Source organism: Cyprinus carpio, chromosome A24 (assembly GCF_018340385.1).
Source record: "Cyprinus carpio isolate SPL01 chromosome A24, ASM1834038v1, whole genome shotgun sequence".
In the NCBI taxonomy this organism is placed as follows: domain Eukaryota; kingdom Metazoa; phylum Chordata; class Actinopteri; order Cypriniformes; family Cyprinidae; genus Cyprinus; species Cyprinus carpio.
Window position 1 is genome coordinate 11,566,698 of NC_056595.1, and position 26,083 is coordinate 11,592,780.

The 26,083-nt window shown below is 33.2% G+C and overlaps 1 protein-coding gene across 4 annotated transcripts in view; it reads left to right on the plus strand.

The window, feature by feature from the left end:
* Positions 1-26,083, plus strand: part of LOC109109419 (disks large-associated protein 1-like) — a 111,020-nt gene that overhangs the window by 64,586 nt on the left and 20,351 nt on the right. For 2 of the 4 annotated variants that reach the window (XM_042714186.1, XM_042714184.1), the window contains 3 exons: positions 2,721-2,935; positions 5,698-5,878; positions 11,070-11,313. In XM_042714186.1, coding sequence (XP_042570120.1) covers positions 2,787-2,935; positions 5,698-5,878; positions 11,070-11,313 — 574 coding nt within the window. In that variant the 5' untranslated portion in view covers positions 2,721-2,786. Of the gene's footprint in view, positions 1-222; positions 379-2,720; positions 2,936-5,697; positions 5,879-11,069; positions 11,314-26,083 lie in introns of those variants that run through there. The other 2 variants (XM_042714185.1, XM_042714183.1) reach the window with 2 other exon arrangements.

A 26,083-nucleotide genomic window follows, 5' to 3' on the forward strand; every position in this document is an offset into this window, starting at 1 on the left:
GGCATTGAGGTACTTTGTTTCCATTCTGCTTCTCTCTGCACTTTTTCCACAATTCCATCCTCTACTCTTTAAAAAAAAATGTAGCACTCAGTAGAGAGTGGATCCTTTCCCCTGGTCTGAACAATATCTCTCTTTGTGCCCCTTTCTCTTCTGTTTTCGGTGACGGAGGATAGGTTGTTGGCTTCGCCCCCTAGTAGAGCATGTGAAAAAGAGGAGAACGTGTGAAAGAATTGCGTTAGCATGCGATGCACACCACGGAGCAAGCCTGAAGCTGGGCTTACTAGTTCTCCTTCATTGACCACTAAAAATGGTGGAAGATTTTTAAAGAAACTGAGCCGTGCTGGATAATATGAAATGATTGTTATTCATCTCAGAGAGGTGAGAGGCTTTTGAGATGAGGGTTTGAGAAGTGCACATTACGTGCGTTGTACATGAATAGTGCAAGTGGGTGTAAAATGTTTTCAAGATCACTTTCAGATTAATGATGTTGGTTGTGCAGAAGTCAATATTGCTTTTTGTAGTGGGAGCAGCAGGTGTTAGTGTGTGGGAACGGGTTGCATAAGGCCGTGCGTGTTTTGCCAGGATGCACTTTTAGCTTTTTAAGAGTGTATTATCTGATGTATTAAAGAGTTTTTATGTTATAGAGACAATGTGGGAAGAGATTGAGAAGTGATAGTCATAGCTGCGTCATCTGTAGTTCAGCAGGGAGGAGTTCTGGTTAATAAATTAGAATAAGGACACATTAAGCATTTCTTATGTATTAGTTAACAGTAAGGCATTTATAAAGCATTTTTTTTATGTTTTTAAAATTTATGCATGGACAGTTTCAACGCATTATTCTTTATTCATATACAAAGTTTGGGACATATACTATGTAATTTCTTAAATATATCAGTGGTAAATGAGTTGTAATTTTTCATAATTATTATTAGATTTAGAAAAAAAGTTTTGAATAGTATATGCAAATATTTTATTCACATTTATAAACATTTAAAATAATACATATATAATTAAAAATGTAAACAATATAAATATTTTGTACACATTAAAACATATATGCATATAATTAGGTTACTTGTCTTCAGGTTTTGATCCATTACATATTTACAGTATTTAATTTTTTAAAAAACAAATTTTGTATTTAATCTTTTTCAGTTTTACATGTTCAGGTTTTTTGTTTGTTATATCTTTTGTGTTTTGTTTGTTATATCTTTTCACTTTAGGTTGTGATTTGACAACTTAAAACACTTTACTTCAATTTTGAAGACATCTATTAAACTTTCAAAAACAAAAGTTTTCCATTTTAGTGTGTTAAAATGATTTACAGTGTTTATATGCATTTCTATGCAATTATTTACCATTTGCTGTTTACAAAAAAAAAATCATTTATTTTGCTATCTATAATTAAGTATTTGATAATAATTTGATAAAATAAGTGAATATACAATACAATACAATGCAAGTTTTCTTTTTTTTAAATATATATATATATATATATATATATTCCAATTATATATATATATATATATATATATATATGTATGTGTATGTATGTATGTATATATATAGCACATTAAAAAACTGTTGACCAAAAAATTTTACAACAATAAAAAAAGAAGACAACAATAACAAAAAATAAAATAACTAGAGAAACAATAAAAGTAAGATTAAAAAAATAGAGGAATAACAGCTAGTTACAAAAGAAATTAATGCCAGTATGAGTCAAGGGTTATTGAAAGCCATGGGAAAAAAAAGATTTCAGGGCAGATTTAAAAGTTGACAAGGTTTGGGTGGATCTGATGTGGGCTGGAAGGCTATTCCATAACTTAGGACTGATGGCCGCAAATGCGCGATCACCCCTGTTTTTTTTTTTTAAACAGATTAAACAGTACCGGGCCAAGAATAGAGCCCTGAGGGACACCAGAACTTAGCTGTTTATTAGAGGAAGAATGGTGTCCGAGGCAGACAGAGTAACTCCTAATTGTTAAATATGAGCGAAACCATTAGAGCACCATACCCCGAAGGCCTACACATTTTTGTAGACATGATAAGAGAATGTTGTGATCGACCAGGTCAAATGCAGAGCTAAGGTCTAGCAAGAATATATGCCTTGTTGTCCTACATAAAAAAAAAAAAATTTAATGAACGTTACCATTACTAAAACCCTGAAACAAAAATTCAAATGTTGCCTTGCCAACTACTGTAATAAATTAGTTGAAGTAATAGAATTTCTAAAATTGGGGAAAAAATTCTGAAAAAAAAAAAAAAAAAAATAAAAAAAAAATATATATATATATATATATATATATATATATATATATATATATATATATATATATATAAAAAAATGGCAAAAGCACATAAAATTACTAAAACTAAAAGTGACATGAAAATTAAATGAAAACTGAAAATGTAAAGAGTAAATCTAATTAGAAATATTCATAAATAATAATATATAATACTTTAACTCTGCCACCATATTTATAATAAACATATTAATAATTACAATTTGCAGCTTTCTATAAATGAATGTGTTCATTAATATAAATGTCGGAATGATTATATGAATTCATGTGATCTAATCATTTTATTTCATTTATTATCTAATTAATTCTCTATTATCTGTCTGCATCATGAACTGCTTTATTGTTTGTCATTATTATTAAGTGTTACAGGCAGATCAGGTGTTTGAGAAGCTAACATTCTCTCATTCTTTGCAGGTTCCTCAGGATGAGTGGAGTGGCTTCTCGTCTGTGGGTCAGGATGATGAGATCCCGTGCAGGAGGATGAGGAGTGGCAGCTACATCAAGGCTATGGCAGAGGAGGAAAGCGGAGACTCGGACTGCAGCCCTAAACCTTCACCGAAAGTCCAGGCCCGGAGAGCCAGCTACCTGAAAGCCACCCAGCCCTCCCTCACTGAGATGACCACACTCAAGTGAGTCTGGAAAAGTATTAGCTTGTGCATTTTGCTGCCGTGAAATCACATGGGAAATTAAATACATGTGGTGTATGTGTACGTCTGGTGTGTAGGTGCGTAGACCTGCCGATCCGACTGCAATTTCAGTGAGCCGTCATCTTCTCTGGGGTCATTTTAAACTGTTTTACAGGCATTCCACCCACTCCACATCTCTAAGTGCTGTTTGGATGGGTCTCTAGTGACTGTGTAGTCCCATCCTTAAATCCACCTCTGTTCACACACAAATGCATACACACACTCTGTGCAATTTCATATAAAATCCCTTCATGTCCTGAGACTCTTACCACTACCTTTCACTCTCCCCTTTATTAAAAATTCAACAGAACAAAGTCATTTCGTAGGGAATTTTCCTGTGCCTTTAAAGTTCCTTCCAAGTCCTTTCATTTTTCCAAGCCATGTACTACTATACAGTGGCAACGTATCTAACTTAGAAATTATAATCAACACTCACTTTTGGTTCTGTGTGTAAAACCAATCTTTCATTTGTATTATAAAGAGAATCAACACTCACTTTTGGTTCTGTGTGTAAAACCAAGCTTTGGTGTGTAAACTTTGCAAACAGCATAATGCGAGCATCATCACTGTGACAACAGCAGATGCTCATCAGTGCAGTGTAATAATATACCCTTGTTTTTAAAGAAATTAATACTTTTATTCAGCAAGGATGGGCATTTATATGTCATTTATCATGTTACAAAAGATTTCCAAATTAATAATGCTCTTTTGGACTTCTCTATTCATCAAAGGATTGTGAAAAAGATTTGTCATAATTTCCACGTCACTATTTTTTTTGTTGTTGTTGTTTTTAACATTGATAATAATAAGAAATATTTCTTGAGCACTAAATCAGCATATTAGAATGATTTCTGAAGAATCATGTGACATTGAAGACTGGAATAAAAGCTGCTGAGAATTCAGCTTTGCCATCACAGAAATCAATTTTATTTTAAAAATGTATTTAAATAGAAAATGGTTATTTGAAATCGTTATAACTGTTTTTACTGTATTTTTGCTCAAATACATACAGCTTTAGTGAGCATATATTATTTTTTAAAAATACAATGAATTTAACCCAATTTAAATATTTTGTACCATTTACATTTTATAGAATTACATTAGGATGTATATACGTTTATATATATGGAAACATTATAATTCTTATAATATATTTAATTTACTCAAGCATATGATGTCAAATTCCTAATGTGCATGAATAAAGTGATGTCGTTCCAAATGAATGCATTTTGAACTCTTCAGATATTCCCTTCTCAGTGTGTAGGGAATGGAGAATGTGATGTGCTCTTTATCTTTTTCTGCTTGACAGAAAGTGCTTCAGCATAGAATATTTATAATCGAAGCATTGTGCCTTTATCTCAGAAATGGACACACACATTCAAATATGCATATACTACTGTACACACACATACATGAAACTGTTCTGATAAATAATACCCAATAAAAGTGGAAATAACTAAGCCTTTGAACAATAAACACACTTTCTGTTCAGACACACAATAATACAGTAGACATACACTCATGTGTATTTAAACAACCACATGTATACACAGAGAGAAAATAATCTGCGTTAGGTAATAAATATGCAATCCCCTGAGGCCTGTGCTCATTATAGACAGATATTTCCTTTATTTCTGCAAAACAATTCCACAGATGTGGAACCTGAGCCTATCTCTATCTAGCTATCTATATATATATATTTTTTTTTTACAGATATTTTTAGTTACATTTTTGTCAAGACACATGTGGCTAATATTTAATATTAATTTATTTTATATGATTAATTATAAAAAAATGTATTGATGGTAATGTGTCATACTGCAACAGACCTAATTTTAACCAAAACCAAATCATTATTTATATTCAAATCAACTATAATGATTTTGCTTTCAAATAATTGAAACATGCTTACATAGTTTCAATGCATTAAATGTATAAATAATTTATCTACAACATAAAACATGTAAAAACAGTCTTTGAAAAAAAAAAAAAAAAAGGTTGAGCTCCTGAAATAACAGCATATAATGAGAATAAATGAGCATTGTCCTATTTTTCCCACAATATATACTTGTATGCTTTCTTTCTCATAGTACACCTCAGCAAACTTCTACTATTTTGTAGTTTTTTCATCTTTTGCTGTTTTAATTTATTTCATCCACTGTTGTCTCTTCCTCTAAATCTGTTTGTGTACTTTCCCTGCATTCTTCCCTCTTTGTTTCTCTTTTACTCCCTCTCTCTTTCTCTCTCTCTACATTCCTCACTCCAGTGAAGAATGACTAATGTGTGTGTTTTTTTTCTAGCTGTAACTGCATACTATTTTAAGAACCACATCCATAATTAAGATTGACTCGACCTGGAGGGATACAATGTGTGTTTGTGTGCTTTAATATATTTCTGTGTTCATATTTCAAGGACCTGATTGTCCATCCACATGTAAACACAAACAGTTGAATGTTTGTACTAATTGTTACTAATAGTTCATGTTTACTTTGGTCTTAGATATATGAAGAGTACACTAAAACACACACACATAAAAAGGTTGAGCTGTTTTTAGGTCAACAGTAATGCGTGTGAGATCTCTGCTGGAGGAAAACTAAGGAACATGATGAATGGGTGCGAGTTACAAGAGTAATCTCACCTCTCATTTCATTCTCATACCTCATTAAATACTTGTACACCTGTTCTCGCTCTCTTTCTGTTTGCAGGATCAGTACGGAGTCCCATTCCCCCAAGCTGCAGATCCGGAGTCACAGTTACCTACGAGCGGTGAGTGAGGTTTCAATCAACCGCAGTTTGGACAGTCTGGACCCGGCCGGTCTGCTGGCCTCACCCAAATTTCGCTCCCGAAACGAGAGCTACATGAGGGCCATGAGCACCATCAGCCAGGTTGGTCATCGCCCCTCATTATCTGGTAGAAATCACCATTAAGATACTGATCTTACACCAGTGGGAAACAACAACTGGGCCTGGATCAGATCCTAAAGGTGATTTCCAACCAAAGCCTTCCTCAATGTCAGCCTTCAAGAAGGTTTGCAAAGGGGAGGAAAACATGCAAACGAAAAGGAGTTATATTTTTGCTCAAGTACTCAATTTTAATAATTCCATTGATCATCTCATAGAATCATTATCATCTCTTCATCCATGCATTATTCAGAATTCTAATTTGCGTACTATCAGTATGGTATGGAAGATTAGGATTAGCATCACAAATGATATGTTTGTGAATACTGTGTTAAAGGTGCCCTAGTTAGTGTACTTCAGTTTTGGCACAAAAAATAGTGAACATATACAGCTGAACACACTGGCATTTGATAACACGTGCATATATAGGCAGTTGATACATGCACACTAAAAAGTTCAATCTTTGTCCATTTTATGTGCTTTTTCCCTCTAGAAGTTATGACTGATGAAAATATTTTTGTACTCTTTAAAATTAGAGTCATGGTATCTGTTAACCCCCTTACACAATCATTCGTAACATGGGTGTCTGTTGTTGTTGCTGTCTCTAGTAGTTGTTGGTGTTATTTCATTATTCTAGTAGTTTGTTACTGTAATTCTGATTCAATTAATTCTATTAACTATAGCAGTTTGTTGGCATTATTCCATTATTCTAGTAGTTTATTGGTGGTGTTTATTTATTTACTTTTTATTTTTTTACTCTGAAACATTGGCTCAGTGTTGCCACCTTTTGGACAAATTAATCATTGCAAAAATAAAATTCAAGGCACATATGCGAGCGTAGTAGTACCCATACAGTACCCATACCTTATTGTACCTTATCAAAGTATACTTTGGGCTTTTAGCTGCCCCAGCTCTTTTAAATATATAAACTTAAAAGTTCACTTTTACGCATTTTCCTCATAAAAAAAATGTACACTTCACTTGTAATTTTTCAGTCATATAAAAAATAGTCATATCAGTAGCCTCTTTACAGCTGTCACTTACATGGGAGAGGGTTGCCTTATGTGGGCCGCCATTTTTTGTGTAATGCTGCCTCCAAACACGTACTGTAGATGTCAGTACAAGTCCAAGATGATTACCATATCAGACAGTGCAAGAGTTGGTTAGATGCTTACAGAAATATTAAAAAACACAGTCCCTTTCTGCATCCCAATTCACATCCAATTTGCCCTGTTTATTAATCAGAATAAGTGTGTGTCGAAAAATTGTAGTATGTTGAAATAAGTATCTCAAAGGTACCCAAGGTTTTTTTTTTGTTGTTTTGTTTCTTTACTATTTCCAGTGAAATTTTCAATTACAGATACATGCACACTCTAACGGCGGACACAGATTTGTTTAGAACTACAAACATATGTGTAAGTAGAGAGGTTTAAGTAAAAGGGTTTACATGCTTAATAATCATCTGACATATTTACGCCCCCTATAGCCGGGCTTTCAGGCCAATTTTCACGTCATATAGCAGCATAGCAACACCAAAATGTGATGTGATTGGTTAGCTGTCCCAGTGCGTTGTGATATAATATATATTTCAATACTTTCTCTCGCAGTTATATCACTGGGTAATTATACTGTAAGGCTATAAATATTGCGAGCATCGGGGAGCCATTATTATGCCTTGCTTTTAAACTGCTTTTGAGTGCATGATTGCTTTTTAGTTTCACTTTCGAGATTCGCGATCGCACACACTCTGTTTATACTATGGAGCATCAGTACTTACAATACGGATTCACGCTTCGGGCACATCCCCCACCCACTGAAAATAACTGCATTTACTATAAACAGATATGTATGTTTATTTCAAAAATTCAGAAATTCAAAAGGTACTGTAAATATGCATTGCTGTCAATTTTAATAGTTATTTATGAATTACTTTATGTATTACAAAACTTGAAGCACTTCTTCTTCATCATCGTCTAGTCTGATACACTCAACTAATCGTTCTAACCACAACCTCGCCCCTCCCCACCCCCCAACCATTCGAATTTCCGTAGGTGAGAATTATTTTAATGATATTCTAATGGGCCACTTTGTGACATCACAAAAACCCAGAAAGCAATGCTGTAGTCCAAACGAGCCGTTTGGTATATTTCTTGAAAAGGGATTTTTAAAAAAAACGAAATATCTCCCTTTGGAGTGGACTTTGAGATTTGTTACTTTGTAGATCTTTTTTATGCCCAAACATACACACTACACACTGACTAAAATTTAAACCCCTTTAATTACTTAAATATATACTAAACCATAATGAGCCTTTTAATATATCATAGAGGCTAGCTAATTTATTCGCGCTCAAGTGCAGACATAAATCTTGCCGCAAAGCAATGGCAAAAGTATTAATGACTATGAATATGGCGGATATTTTAATTATTTATTAATAAACTAGTGTCATCATGTCTATGAGGCAAGTAGCCTATAGACTGCATTAATCACTATTTTATTTTATTTTATAGGATAACAAAAAAAAAATATATTATGTCAAAGACAACATATTTTAATGGCTGCAACAGTAGGCTATGTTATGGGGAGGAGAACAAAAAAAAAAAAAAAACGGTCACAGGCTCCAGTCGGGGTTGGGCTGAGAATTCTGATAAGATGTCGGACAAGGGCCGGGCTAAGGCCTAGATTTGAGGCCCGTGCAGTGCTTTAGGCTGTTATAGCTAACAGGAGGAGTATATGCTAGTAACAAAATATTAAGTGTGTGGAGATGAGTTCTCATGTTTAATGTTAGTTTTAATACTTGACGGTAATTTTCAAGGTGAGTTGGTGTCAGTAAAGCCTTTTAAGCAATTTTAAGTGGTGTTCTTCCTTGTTAGCATGTGTAGCTAAGGGATTTTCATGGTGCGTTTCAGGATTAGTGTCTGTTGCCATGGGATTTTAAGGTGAGTTAAGTCAAGATTAGCTTCTGTAGTCCTGGGATAAGGTGACAGGCAGCGTTTACAACCGGGACAATTTTAAGGTGAGTGTTCAGAGCCTGACAGCTCACTCAGACAGAGAGCAGCCCTAAACTTTAAGAGAGCTGCTTCCTCCCACCTGTGAAAAAAGACTCTGGCCTCAGGCATATGTGTGAACGTGTGTCCTTTCTGCTCCCTGAGGATACATCAATCAATTTGGTGACAAAAAGCTCAGTCTGCTCACCAAAAAAAAAAAAAAAATGTCATTCATTGGTCCCTCATGTGTATACTGAATGTGTGGGCATTGTATGTGTGTACATGCATGCATATGTGTTGGTGTGGGTGTGTTTCTCTAGGGAGTTTTGGGGGTTTTATTGCTACTAGATTATTTGCAATCTTAGTGCCTGTCTCTCTGTAGTCTCCTTTAGCCAATGACAAACACACTGCTGTCTATCTTTCCATCACTACTCACTATTAGTCCTCTAGTCACATGCTCAAAACATTTTGTTTCCACTTCCTTTCCAACCTTAAGTCATGAGACCACTTCCTTTGATAAGTTTCTGTGTAAATCTAATCACACTTCTTCAGCTTTTCTGCTGTAGTATCCACCTTTTTCCTCAACGCTGAAGTAAGCCTATGGGTGAGACTTCCGTTTCATTAGCCGCTATAGGTAAATAACGAGGAGAATAACAACGTGCAGTAAACGGTAAAACAATCGTATGCAATACAAACCAGTGTGTTCTTAATTAAGATAACAGATTAAAATAATATGATAGGACACATCAATTGTCAATATCAAGCAGCAAAACGAACTGTTTTGTACAGCTAAAAATGAGACCGGAAGCTACACCCATATAATTTACAAATGGCGGCGCCCATTTTTACATCAGGAAAAAGGTGGATAGAAAGAGCACTAGTGATGCAATCACACCTGATTTTGCTTTCACTTGTACAGATTTCCTCCCCTCTGCACTCTTTTTTTTCTGTTATCTGTGTTAGTGTGTTTAACCCTGTTATTCAAGATGCAGCTTGGCTGTTAGAGGGTTAAACTGAGCCTACATGACAAATGACAGCTCAGGATTCACAATTTGCACATCCCCCAATAATTGATCTTACATCAATATTATTTAGGATGTCATGACATTTTGAACTGAAACGATGTGATTAGAAGTAAATAATAAAAATAATGTTAAAGTCTAGAAATAATACCCTTAACATCCCATTTTCTTCTTAAACACACTTATACACTTGTTTTTTATTCTTTGTGATTTTTTTCTTGCTTTTGTATTTTGTAATTTTTTTTCTTGATGTTTAAACATATTTCTGAAAATAAAAGACATATTCCAACACTAAAAAAGGTTAATATGGCAACAAAGGACCCTAGATTGTGAATGCAGGTATCTACTGAGTAGTACTTTATTTTTGGACTTTAAATCATATATTATATTAAAATAATTATATTAATTTAGTTAAATTATAATAACACAATATATACATTTGATAATTTATTCATACATGCTATTTTATTTACATTTTTATATTTTGTATTCTATTCTATTTAATTCTTCTATTTTAAAGTATATCTAAAAAAAATATATAAATACAATTTATATTATATACAAATAAAAATTTATTAATGAATGAATCAAACAAACATATATATATATATATATATATACACACACACACTTTTTATTGTGTTAAAATACTAAAAGTGAATTAATATATATATATACAAAAACACAAATTATTAATTTTATAATATGCTTATCTTATTAAAAAATTAATTTTCCATAACATATGGTGTTATCTTGTTCGGTTTTTCACATCCCTTCCCATGTGGTATAGTTATACCATACCTTTAGTATGCCTACTGTAATTCTTAAACAGGTTTTCATAACTCAGGAGTAAAAGTCATGATATACATCTTTCAAAATGTATGAAACATTGCCTAGGGTTAAAATTCGCCTTAATCCAGGGTTAAGCTTAGCATGAAAAGTCAAATGTATATTTGTATAGCTTTGCAGAACTTCATATGATCTCACTAGAATCATCTGCCTTCTTAATACAACGATTTAAAGTCATGGTACATTAATAAGCCTTGAGCTAACATCTTGAAAGCTGCTCCTTCAGTCAGGAGTGTTTAAATATATGCAACTATCCCATGACAGGAGGGTAAAGGGGTAATATGACAGTATGTGGTGACGCGTTGTCTCCCTCTGCAGGTGAGCGAGGTGGAAGTGAACGGGCAGATCGAGGCCGTGTGTGAGAGTGTGTTCAGTGAAACTTCTCAGGCTGTGGATGCTCTGGATTTGCCGGGGGCCGGATGCTTTCGCATGAGGAGCCACAGTTATGTGCGGGCCATCGAAAAGGGCTGCTCGCAGGAGGAAGAAGAGGAGAGAGCGAAACGTCAAGCCATCTCACCACCTCGGAGTACAACTACTGTTAGAACCATCCAGAACAGTACAGGTACGAGCACCTTAAAACCTGGTAAAATAACTAGGCCTACTATTATTGTAGGGCTTGGGGGTGGGGGGGGAGTTAGTTTGGAAGTAGTTTGGAATAATATTTTATTTTAAAAATACTACTAATTACTAATGTCAAGTCTCTTTTTTTATTATTACTTCTTGAAAATGATTAGGGTTCACAATCTCACATGTGAAAACCAAACAAAAAAAGTTAATTTTTGATTATTATTTTAAATAATTTCACATAATGAATAAAGTTTGCATTTCTAGATATTTAAAGATTTTTTCCACATCATTCCTCATTTTAAAAATCAGTTTTGTCATTGACCCATTATAACTTTATATAAAGTGTGTGTGTATATATATATATATATATATATATATATATATATATATATATATATATATATATATATATATATATATATATATATATATATATATATATAATATATATATATATATATCCCTGGACGTAACATTAGATAATGAAATATTTTTCACACTAGGGAATATATATATATATATATTCAGAACCACTCACTGAAAGGTTTTGGAACATATTTTTGGAACATATATTTTAGAACACATTTTTGGAACATATATTTTTAACAGTGTAGCATTGAAAAATTTACAGTCTTCCCACTTTCCCTCCCAACAGTATTGCATTTTTCTCTTCTTTCCATCTTTCACTCTCTCTGTCACTTCATCTGTATGAATAGAGAGAGCCCAGGGACCGTATTCACAAACATCTTAAGGCTAAAAGTAGCTCCTAACTTGCCGATTCAGGAGAAAATCTTATAAATAGTGGGCGTGTCAGTCCTAAATTTGGGACTCATAAATTTTTGCTCTAAGAGTATTTCACAAAGCATTTTAGCTCTACAATTAGCTCCTAAATCTGTAAGCCGTTAGGAGTAGTGAAGAGGACTCCTAAGTCACTGAGACCAAATCTGAGATATCCTAAAATGGGTTTTGCCGGCAGTTTACCTCGGAATATAAACATTTTAGAATTTTTTTTTCTAATTGGTTTGGTTTTGTGGTTATGCCAACTCGATTATATCCTTAATATATAACTGTTCTCATGTCCAGTTTGATTTTCTTATATGTTTGCATGTCTTACTATCAGCCATGATTATTCTGCTAATTAAAAGGCTGTTTATATGCATAATGCCAAAATTTTATTAGCCGCTTAGTCGCAAAACAAAAAAAAAAAAACTTCCACATGAAGTGCCGAAATCACTCAGTCCATGATGGGCAAATTGTTAACAGTTGGTCTATGTGGTAATAGTACATTGGGCAGGACATCCATATGCTCACCTAACATTCATTGACCTCAAATATGGCTTATCATCTGAGATATGTATGTAGTAGCAACTTTACATGGCAGCTCAATCTAATGTTAGCCTAGAAAAAAGTGCACATGTTTGTGTAGTGTGGAAGCTGAACAGTAGCGCACTTTGGCTACTGCAGGACAGGTGGAGGTGTCGCTGTGATCATTTGCTCTTAAAATACTTCATAATTTTTGGTCATAATTTTTTTTATCTGTAAAGACTCTACGTTTATTCGTGTGCACTCAGAATAGCAACAAAATGTTGCGTTTTTGTAAAATAATTAAAGCAAACATGATGCGCTTTCTGCCGTCTTGGACTCTGTGAACTTGACCGTGTCACTTCGAAACTCCGTGGATGTTTGCCTTATTACAGACATGAAAATTATATCTATAGGGAGTTAAATTTTTAATTGAACCAATTCAAACAGAAAACAAATATTCTCACTTTATGTAATCCATATGAAACATGCATACAGGTGCTGTGGAGATGATTTACTGTCGCAGACTTCATCTCTTAAACAGAAAGCACTAGTGTAACAATAAATCACGACGTTACAATAAATTAAAACGTTAATGCAGTGTACTTGCTGTTTTTTCCCTAACAAAATCATAATTATTATATTTGTCGGTGCACTGTGGCAAGCCTTTTTCGCGTGCGCTTGAGCGCTTATTAGGCCATGTAGGCAATTAAAGGCTCATTATTATGATTAATATGGTTTATAAATAAAAGTGCGTCTAATAGTCGACTAATTCTTAAAATGAACGACTTCTAGTTGACCAGAAAAATCTTTAGTCGAGGGCAGCCATAATGCATACTGACTAATTGTTTAGGAGAAGCATACAGAGACTGACAATTTGCTGAATATATAGCCTACTTGTTTGATTAGTGACACAGCCTGCATTTTAAAATCTTTATTTGAATGTCGCAATTAACATTTTTATTTTAAAACCTTTATTTGAATATGGCAACATAATATTGTGTTCTACAATATTTCTATGAATAAATCTCTGACAGAGACTATCAGCCAATCACTGTGTGCATAGTTAGTAAGTATGCTGACATCATCTATAGCAACGAGGTCAACCCCACCCTTACTCTTAGCTTAAGACTTCTGCCTATTCCTTAGTAAAAGTTTGTCTCAGCAGCTTTGTGAATAGGTTTTAAGAAAAACTCTTAGCTAAAAACTTTTACTGCTATCTAGGAGAAAAATCAAATGTTTTGTGAATACGGCCCCAGGTCTTTTCCCTCCTTCTCTCTTGTGCGGCATGTTGTTTAATTACAGTGATTAAAGAGTCTCATATTCTTTCTCCTCATCACACTGATATCAGGGTCGTGGTCAGCTAATTAAAGACATTTACAGACAAGTGAGATGAAGAGAGAAAGAGAAAGAGCTGTTTAGACAAATTAGAATGAGAGAGAGGAAACAGACAGACACATAATAGATAGAAACAAGATTTTGGGATTTAAAATTTGGGATTTTTGGGAACTTAATCAATTAACCCAAACAAACTGTGTGGAAGAGTTTAGCTGGGAAGTTAGATTTAATATGAGAGAGAAGTAAAGTTCTCCTCCTGTAAAGTGAAGAGTGGAGAGGGAGTATGAGAATCCATTCATTTTCAAAGAGAGTTGGTGATTTAAAACCACTTAACTGTCACTGTCCCACCAACGGGACGCCTAAGTTCATTTCAATATATTACAATTAAATCTTAATCTAATCATGGCAAACTATAGATTGTTGGAAAGGTCTAAGACTCCTAAATAGATATTTTACCACTGTTTGTTGTTAAAAATTATGTAGGAACAGTAATTGATTAATTTATGACAAGAGTGCACCTCAAAACATATACATCATAACAAGGAGTTCTGACTTTTGTCACAAAAAAAAATATATTTTGTTTCCTTTTCCCTATCACATGTTTTAGTAATCATAATGAATTATATATAATTTGAAAGCCTAAAACCACAAAATCCATCCTGTGAAAACCATTTTGAAATCAGACATTGCATTCTTATGGAAATGGTACATTAAATCTTTTAGCGGTCTCCTCCCCCCTAGTGGGAAGAGTCCTATTACAAAATGTATTACGGTTTTTTAGAATCAAAACTTTTTATAATCTTGACAAAGTAAATATATTTTGGAAAGGTCTGAGTTTTGTGATAGAAGTAATATTGAGAGAGAAATTTAAACATTTGTGACAGAAAAATGCCTCCAAAAAATTAAATGGAGTTTGAGTGTCACCTGGTGGCTATTTTTGGTATAACGCCTAAACAAAACTGAACCTCAGTGTTTTTTTAAAAGGGTCATATGATGTTGCTAAAAAGAACAATATTTTGTGTATTTGGTGTAATGAAATGTTTTTTATGCGGTTGAAGGTTCAAAAAAACACATTTTCCACATACTATACATTACTGTTTCTTCTCTAAGCCCCGGCTTTCTGAAACACGTCGTTTTATTACAACGCTCATCGGTCTGAAAAGCAAGGTGTGCTCTGATTGGCCAGCTATCCAGTGCATTGTGATTGGCCGAATGCCTTAAGCATGTGACTGAAACACTAAATATTTTGCTGCACACTAAATATTTGGGTTGAACTGTTCTGGAACAGTGTTGTAAATACAACTTAACCACTGATTTCTAGTTGTGTCCTCTTTTGGAAGGCCAAACAAAGTATTTTCGCTTTCACAATGAAACAGCGTCTCCACAACATGGTGGCGGCAGCAACAGCGAGAATCAAAGTTACGCCGCATTTCTTTGTGTGAACATTTGGGCGGTGTTATGCAAATCTTCCTACATCGTGACGTAGACATGTGGGGGCCTTTTAGGTAGGTGTGGTTGACTCTTAACTTTTATAAAGAATATCTCTTTGGATTTGAGACTTTAGTCTTTGCAACTTTACAGATCTTCTTTATGCACCAAGAGCTTGTAACACTACAAAGAGAAAGGAAAAATTTAAATCTCATCATATGAACTTCAAATTTGGAACTCAACTTATTTATACATATGGCTTTAATGTTATTACAATTTTGGATTAAAAACTATTTTTCTGAATATGTATTTTATATAAAGTAAAATAAATAGTACAGTACATTTTCTTTACAGGAAATTTAAACTTCTAAAACTTTTTCATACTTGGATTTTTTTTAAATGATTTCACTTCTGCAATAATATGCTGGTTGTCGTCTTTAGAAAGAGACCAGTCTTAGGTCTGTATTCATAAGTGTTCATTAATTGTAACAATTTAAGTTTAAATACTGCACGATGGTGATGAAACATTAAGCAACTTTTATGCAACATTTGGGTTTGATGCATTATGCAAATGAATCCTGATGTGATGTGAGAGTTTAAATAGTGGTGCTCACATGATCCACCTCAAGATGCAGTTGGTTACAGCAGTTGTACTGGATTGCTGACACAGAACAAAAAGTACAGTAGCTTGCCAGCCTCCAGGGTTTAAATCACTGTCAATGTGAACAGCCTTCATGAGGAGTCACTGGCAGAACACATGACCTGAAGGCAAAATAAAAACAAACAACCAATATGCTTTATATAGATGTACACTTAATGAAACACAACCACACCTGATATTTTTCCTCAGGCTTTGTGACTATGAAAACACACATACACACATAATTGACTTATTGTCGCAGAAGAAATTAATCATAGGGAGCTAAAGGACAAAAAACAAGTTGCCTGAGATCATAAATATTTATTCTGTGTATATCTGCAATACTGATATCAATATATCTATATTTATATCAATAATTTACTTTTGATTCATTTTTGATATTAAGTCTACATCTTCATGATAAGGATTGTGTTGATTGTATATAAAATATAATTTATTGAAACATTACATTAAAGGTAATCATTTTTTTTTAAAGGTAATTTTTTTTTATTATTTTTATCGTTAATATTTTTAACAAACATTACATTGGTTATTATTATTGTGTTTGTTATAACAAAAATCGCACAACCATGCAATCTTTTGTTGTAAATTGTTATATTTTCATTTTGTTACATTTTAAAAGAATGATTAAATTGTTTATTAATTAACTTTATTGGAAACCATTTTTGATGATAAATTTATATTAATTTATAAAACAGAATTTAGAAAAAAAGGGGGGGATTTCATGGGGCTCTGAATTAAAAGATAGCTTGCTCTCTGGAGTTTATTTCTAACAAACATAGAATGCATTTCTTTCCCCATGAATGGTATTAAATTAATGTTGCTATAAATATTGATATTATATATGGAAAATATAAAATAATATAATAGTTTTTGATAATATTCTTGGCCATATCGCTCAGTCCTATCTGGAATACGGTAAACACAAACTGTTTGGTAACACTTTAAAATAAGGTTCCAACTGTATTTAATGCATTAACTAACATTCACTAACAATGAGTAATACATTTGTTACAGTATTTATTATTATTCTTATATATTATTTTATCTTTGTTAATGGTTGTTAATAAAAATGCAACTGTTCATTGTTAGTGCATGTTAGCTCAGGTTCATTAACTAACATTAATAGATACAAGTTCTCATTTTAATAATGTATTGGTAAATGACGGAATCAACATTAACTAAGATGCTTTAGAAGTATTTTTCATTGTTAGTTTTATTAACTAATCTAGTTAACTAATGTAAACAAAGGGAACCTTATTGTAAAGTCTCACCAACACTTTTGACATAACCAGTGAAATGCCCCAGTGCTGTTGGTCTGAATGTATCAGCACTTTTGGGAAGTGGCTCGGCCAATCAGATTTGAGGATTTGAGTAACCGTTGTATAAAATCCAACATTGATTACACAGAGTTTTACAGCTGTCCCATATTCCAAGTTACACACACAGACACACAACTTACAGATGCACATAACTGTGTGTATCGCATTTTTCCTTTTAGCAGCTTTGATCTAAATGTCGTTTCCACAGCATTAAAGGATTAGAACTTCCCATCTGTCTGAAAATTTCTCTTTTTGTGTGCATTATCTGCTTTTCAGTCCATCCCTCTCCTTCTCTGTCTGCTTCTTTCTTGAGGGTAATGGGATATAATGCTTTCATGCCTCTAGCTTACAAGGAAACTCCAGCCTCAGATCAGCACTAGTGAGTGTTCTGAGGTTTTTTTTTTTTACATATATTAAAATGTATGAATATTCAGCAGCCATTACTCCAGCCTTCAGTGTCGTGTGACTGATATGCTGATTTGTGGCTCAAAAAACATTTTATTATTATTATTAATAGTAGTAGTAGTATTTTTTTATGTTGAAAACAGTTGTTCTGCTTATTATTTTATGGAAAGTGTGATACTTTTTTTGTTTTTCTGCCACATGAGGGCGGCGTTGAGTGTTTAATGCGCCATAAAAAAAAAAAAAAAATCATGTTTTTGTTGCCAGAGGCATCAGTGAAGGGCAATCAGTTTTAAAGCAGAAGCACATATAAGCACATGATTACTGCGCATTCAAGCCCTGTTATATAAAACTATAGGCGTGAGTTTCTACAGGAGCTTGTTGTGTCTTTAATCAAGTTGATGTTTGACCCCAATAAACAGGTTTTAATAAAAGAATACTTAATAATTGTGTAGTTGTGTATGTTAATGTCAGAATTTGTTTTCATGGGCAAAGTTATTTTTAAAGCTGTGTGTAGGCTAAATCAAATTCCCTTATGTGATATTAAAACGTGACTTTTTAAATATAAATATACATAAATATAACATAACTAATGTAGTTTTGGAAAGTTTACATGTCAAGTCAAGTCATCTTTATTTATATAGCGCTTTTAACAGTACAGATTGTGTCAAAGCACTTTAGGAAAATAGTGTGTCAAGAATGCAGAACATGTCCTGTGGATTGATATCTGTTTTGAAATACATTTTACTCATTCTTGCAAGCATATGGCTTCATATTACATGAGAGACTGCATACAATGGGTATTATTATTATTATTATTATTATTATTATTATTATTATTATTATTATACTTTTTGGTTATTTTGGTTAACTGCAGGACATGCCAAGAAGATAGATAGATAGATAGATAGATAGATAGATAGATAGATAGATAGATAGATAGATAGATAGATAGATAGATAGATAGATAGATAGATTATTATCTCCGTATGATAGGCCTAGCCTACGGGGTTAGTCAGTTCAGTGGGGTGGGAAGTCCCATGTGCTCATGTTTGGCCGGTACGGGAATCGGTGTATTTAACGGATGTGACGGTGTGGGCCGGTCCCGTACCCGCCCGTGACTGAACTAGCAGCTCGATCCGCGAACGTTAACTGCCATTAGCTCCCATTCAGAGCCAAGCTGGAGTTTATTAACAGATCCCGCCGATTCATTCAGTCGCTTTTGTCTCTTGTTCTCTCTCCGGTTACCGCTTACCGAAAATTACAGGGTATGTGCGACTGCTGGATCCGCCGCCTCTGTGAGTATACACGAACCTCTCTCTCTCTCTCTCTCTCTCTCTCCCTCTCTCCCTCTCTCTCTCTCTCTCTCTCTCTCCTCTCTCTCTCCTCTCTCTCTCTCTCTCTCTCGTCATTTGTTTGTTTGTGTTTGGTAGTATTTAACAGAGATGATGGAGGAGACCATCATATTTTGCTTAGGCTACTTATACTGCAGTAGACTGATGCAAGTCAACATCCATGCGATTTATAAGTTGATCATGAGGCTACTTCAAAATTAAACATTATTAATATAAAAGTCTACATTTAAATTAATGAATAGTATACATGATACAATATTAAATATGATAATATTCAACAGTATAATTTAATTATATTAATAATATACAATATTTATTTAACAAAAATGTTAAATTAGTAATATACATGCTTTGTGACAAAGATGTCATGGTGGCTATATATATATATATATATATATATATATATATGTATATATATATTGCTTTGTGACAAAGATGTCATGGTGGCTTTGTTGTGTATGTTGGAGACAGGAAGAAAGAGAGGGAGAAATTCTGAACTCTGTCCAGCATCCGTCTATTTTGGTATGTCATATGTGATATTAGGGAGCAGGTGTCAGACAGGGCTCAAAAAGATACTCAAACACACATGCATAGGCAAAGAAACTCCTGAGAGGTGAGACTATTTATTGCGTTTTTTTTTTTTTTTTTTTTTTTTGGTGATCTGATGTCACATTTGTTGAAACCGGTGGACATGAATCCAAAAATTGTGGTGTGGTTCTCCCAAAAGTGTTTTAGCAAAACTTTGGACTGAAAACTGGGTCAGTATGGGTGTAGTTTTTAATGTGAGAGCCACATGGCTCAACAATTCAAGTTACAGTATGAGTGTGAGAGATCCCATTCATTTGAAATAGTCTACCCTAAATGCATAATAATTGTGTTATTGGAACAACTTTAAGTATGTTAAGTGTTCTTTAAGATATGCTTGAGATGAACTTGTAGTTAATTGCAATATATTTTAATATATTTTGTGGTGTTAAAATAAGTTGTACTATCTTGTAATTGTAATTGTAAAATTCATTTTTTTTTTAATATCATATATATTATAATTTCATTTGAATTTTCTCTGGTGTAAACAGGCCCTTTGACTATTCTCAAAGCTTGGACTAAATCCTCAAGCTTGACATGAGCGTCTGTTTTTATCCTCTTGTCTGTTGTCACCATGCAATACTATGTGTTACATTGAACTTAAGGTTCAAGAGGCCTAACATCTCTACAACAGAAATGCTGAAGCATGACACTCAAAGCCCCAATAGTCACTTAGGAATAGTAAATTCAGCCAGAATTAAACCTGAGGTTCACTGATATGAGATTAAAACATACTTGGCACTCTCTTAATCAGATTTCAGTTTGTCTTCTATCGCAACAGCAGCTGATCTGAAAACAACAAATTTTAATTTAATATTTCACAAGAAAATACTCATTTATATGTAACACTTTACAATTGTTACATTTACAATTTGTTGAGGAGAAAAACGCACACACACACAACTTCATTTTAAAGCATATCAATGGTGTACATGCTATAACAACAAATTGTTGTTTTTGCCAATACATTGGACAATGTACCAAAATGTCACCTAAATTGTTCAAATTTCACGACTTCAAACATCGCAATCCATATGAATCGGGTGGTTTCTTCCAAATCCTCAGAAGACACGCAATCACTCCATGTGACTTAGGTTTTAATTTAGATTTTTATTCACGTCCATCAAAGCACATACACACACACACATCAGAATTGGTAAACGTAACGTAAGCGAGTCTATGTACTTGCCTGATGCTCGAGAACCAATCAGATTTTGTCACACGTGTTACACAAGCACACCTGAGCTTCCACAAAAGTCAATGAGGTTTGTTTTCACACATAATACAGTAGGTTCAGCTTCTTTGAATTTAGGTATATAAATAAGTAAATTAATAGTTATTTCAAGCATATTTTTGCAAAAAAATATTTATGAAGCACTTTAAATGATACAATGTTTGTGGAAAGTACAAAGAAGAAAGACCTAACAATATATTGATTTTAAGTATGCTTATTAGTAAGGCATAGTTGACAAAATCAAATTTATAGAGCAATTTCAGTGTTTGCAAACAGTGATGATGTTTTTTGTGGGTGGAGTCTATCTGGTGGCAGAAAATGGCAGTTTTAACGTAGCAGTCTGTGCAAGCCATGGAATAAATGAATAAAAAAGTCAAATAAAAATTTTTAATAAAAAAATCTTATAAAAAACGAACAATTATATATAAACTCTTTTATAATCCCACACTTCTGGCTTTTTTTCCTCAGAATTGACAAACTCCCAATTGTTGAGTTGAATCAAGTTATAAAGTCCGATCTAGGAGATATAAACTCGCACTTGCAAGAAAAAAAAAATTAATAAATTATTGTGATTAATAAATAATTGTGATATAAAATAGTTAAATGTTATGTAAAATGTTATAAGTTTAAATAGTATGTCATGCTTTAACTGTAGGGCTAATACAATATGTCCCCTCTGTGAATATTATATAGACCTATTGTTTAAATAAAATTTATGCTTTTAAAGTAGGGTAATCATAGCTGGTTTCATCCATAGTCCGTCCGTTTAAACGTCTGCATTCAGCTTCAAATGGCGTCTTTGACAACAGTATTATATTAAATTAAATTATATAAAAATGATTTCCATTCCAATTCTGACATCCAAAAGCACAACAATATATTTTTTCTCTTATTCCATGGATTTTACCCATTTCCTTCCACTTGTTCCCAGTGTTTTTCTGCCACCACAGTGTGCACACAGCTGCAAGTGACATAACTGTGACGTCTACTCCAAATTGGTCTATAATATAAGTTGGTATAATGTAAGAATGCATTTGCTTATTTTATAGCTATAATGTATTTATGTGTGAGTGAATTAATATACTTTATGAATAATATTAAAATGTTAAAAATATTTTTCAAGATATCTTCCTTTTGAAAAGCAGGCTGAAGCACATGTTCATTACATAAATATTTATAATATATTGCAGTATATGTCTACATAATTGTTTGTCATTAAGATACATATACTTTCAACCCACTAAATGCTGTATCATTTAATTATGTTCGTACACAAAGTAAACGTAAAATATAGCTACTTTAGCATATTTCATAAAAGCGCAACAAAGCATGTATTTATTACCAAAGTACTTATAGGATGCTTTTTAAATATATATATATATTAAAATGCAATTCAAAAAAATTTTTTTTAACACACTTCAGGTAAGCATGTTAAGAATACAATTGTAAACAGGTACCTGACGAAGACCCGATGGTCGAAACATTGTATTAATAAATTACTTGGGAGCAGTCTCATCAGTGTGCGGACAATTTTTTGTTTTGTTTTGTTAGCATTTGTCTTACTTTTGTCCTGCAACTTAGCCTTCGGGTTTTTTGGGATGTGCACACTTTTTTGTATTTTTGACTTTAAGAATACAATTGTACTATAAATATACCATCTGAATTTCAAGTACATTTTAATTCAGTTAAAGGGATACTCCACCCCAAAATGAAAATTTTGTCATTAATCATGTCGTTCCAAACCCGTAAAAGCTCCATTCATCTTCAGAACACAATTTAAGATATTTTGGATGAAAACCTTTGAGACGGTCCCATAGACTGTGCCAAAGTAAATAACAATCACAATACCCATTAAAAGGTATGAAAGTCGTCATCAGAATACTCCATCTGCCATAAGACGTCATTAATCATGTCGTTCCAAACCCGTAAAAGCTCCATTCATCTTCAGAACACAATTTTAAGATATTTTGGATGAAAGACCTGGAGGCTTGAGACTGTCATTTTTGTTTTCTTCGCTTATCTAATCCAGATTGCACATCTGATGGCATATTCTTCTGAGGACAACTTTCATACCTTTTAATGGAACTTGACACTGTTATTTACTTGGCAGTCTATGGGACAGTCTCAAGCCTCCCGGTTTTCATCCAAAATATCTTAAATTGTGTTCCGAAGATGAACGGAGCTTTTACGGGTTTGGAACGACATGATTAATGACAAAATTTTAATTTTGGGGTTGAGTATCCCTTTAAGAGTACTTCTTTTTTGCCTACAGGGTAGCTATCCTGTGACATCCCTGTGTCTCTATAAATAAAAGCTGTTGCTGGAGTTTGTGTGTGTCTGTGTTTAACAACTTAATGGATCATTGCATAGTGTTTTTGTAGAGAAAAAAAAAATCATTATGTCCTGACATTTTGTTGTTGACAGGGTCAAGATGTTTGTGGTGTAGGCTAATAGAAAAAAAATGAGCAAAACAGAGGAGGATGCTGCTGTTACCATGGCAACTAATTCATTTAAACTGTTGTCCTGGGGAGCAGAGGATAGGATGATGATGTCATTGATACAGTTCTCTTATTTTTCTCCTTTTTCTCTCTCTTGTTTTCTTCTCTCTCTCTCTCTCTCTCTCTCTCTCTCTCTCTCTCTCTCTCTTTTCATTCCTCTCCTTTTTATTTGTTTATTTATTTCTTATTAATCTCATTTTTAATAAAGGGTTGATGTTGTTTTGAATTGTTTTGATGAAGTCTTATACCAGAATAGACATGAGTGCATCATAATATCGTTTGAGCTCATTTCGATGTCATCCTGTCTAAAGGGCTGAATGGGCTGACTCAGTGATATCATAAACAATTCCTCCACTGAAGTCGATCAGTGCAGACACTCACTTAGATATGATCTCAACATGATCGATTATACTCTCATTACACCGAATCAGGTGACTTTAATACTGATTAAAAATAATAATAATATTAATAATAATACAAGTCATTTGCAGTAATAAGAGACAAATCAATATTTTCTTTTTTAACTCCAAGCTGAATTTTTGCAGAGGACAAAAGATTGTCATCGTCATATGTTTAATATAATTGTAATGCAGTTAAACACGTTGAAAATGCATATTGTGTCGTTAATGAAGAGTGCAAGTTTTGAGCACTAGAGGGCGGTGGAGTACAAAGAGCGTGTGGAGAAAGCAGTGTTTGAAATAACATGCGGCCTACGTGAGAATATACGCGAGAGTCATGTCAGAAAACGATGCAGTTCACAGTAGGCTATGCAACTGATTGTTTTAAAATATTCTAATCCACTAAACTACTACTTATTTAAGTTTTAGTCATTTTAGTAATTCTTTTAGTTCTGTTAGTTGTCAAGGCACTATTTATCATTGTCAGCATTTTTTCTAGTATAAATAATTCTAATTCTAAAGTTTGTAAGTGCAATTTTTTTAATCTAATATTTGTATTTTATTTTATTTAAACTTTATTTAATTTGATGAAAACATTTTTTTAATATTTGCCTTTTTTCATCTGTTTATTTTTTATTTTTTTCAACTTTATTTCAGTTAACGAAAACCATTTCTAATAGTTGCAGTTTTAGTTCAGTTGTCACAGGACCTATGACATACCTTAGATGTAATTTTCCAAAACGTATTGAAAGTGGTGTAAAGAACCAATGTGGGACATTGTTGCCCAAGTAGTGAATTTTTGCAGCATTTATGTGCACTGCATACTCGTATTGTAGCATAAAGATTTAAGGGTGCTAGTTTTAATTTGAGAAATTGAGTTTATGTGTGTAAGTGTCAATAGGACAGCCCATCTCTCCAGACTTCACAAATCACTCAGTGAGACATTTCAGTTAAACAGTCTTGCTACTTTTCTTCCTCTCTCTCCCTCTCTCCATCCCTTCCTCAGTCACTCTCTCTCTCTCTCTCTCTCTCTCTCTCTCTCAGCCACACAGATAATCATTTCCTTTCAGGCACTCCCCACACTCACCATGAAAGGTGTTGTGCTGATTTATACTTAAACATCGTGTCTCAAAGCTCTAAGATTTATATGATTTCCTCTTCCTCCCCGTAGTTCTGCCTGTGTAAGTATATATGTGTATGTGAGAGAAAGAGACATGAAAGAGGGTGTCAGTGAGAGAAGGACAGAATGAACATGCTGTCTGAAATGCTCTACTAGTGTGGGCATGCAGAGAAATACACAAACACACATAATCTCCAAGCTTTCATGTGAATCCCTTCTCTAAATCAATAACCTGAAGCTTACCTTAGACATTACAGAGCACACAAACAAACACACACCAGTTTTACACACACACACACACACACACACACACACACACACACACACACACACACACACACACAGTCTTCATACTTACTGAAACAGACATATGGGGTTGTAAAAAAAAAAAAATATATATATATATATATATATATATATATATATATATATATATATATATATATATATATATATATACATTTTTATTATTATTATTATTTTTTTTTTTTTTTTTTTTTTTTTTTTTTTTTTACTGGCATCGGTCTTATTAGGTATTGGAAACAAATAATAAAATAGCTTATTGTCTTCATTTCAAATAATATATATATATACACCACTATTTAAAAGTTTGGGAACAGAAAGATTTTTAAATTAATGGTTTTATTCAGCAAAGATGCATAAATTTGGTCAAAACGGGCAGTAAATGCATTTACGGTGTAATGTTCAAATAAATGCTGTTCTTTTGAACTTTCCATTCATCAGAAATCCTGGAAAAAATATCAGTTTCCACAAAAACATTAAGCAACACAACAGTTTTTTTTTTTTTTTAATAATGATAATTATAATGATAATTATAATAATAATGATAATAATAAGAATGTTTCTTGAGCAGCAAATCAGCATATAAGAATGATTTCTGAAAGATTATGTGACCTGGAGTTATGTCTGGTGATGATAATTAAGCTTTGCAGGAGTAAATTACATTTTAAAACATAATAAAATAGAAAACAGTCATTTTAAATTTTAATAATATGTCACACTATTAGAGTTTTTACTGTATTTTTTGATCAACTAAATACAGCCTGTCTGAGCATCAAAGCCGTTTTTCAAAATATTAAATATATATATATAAAAGTAAGA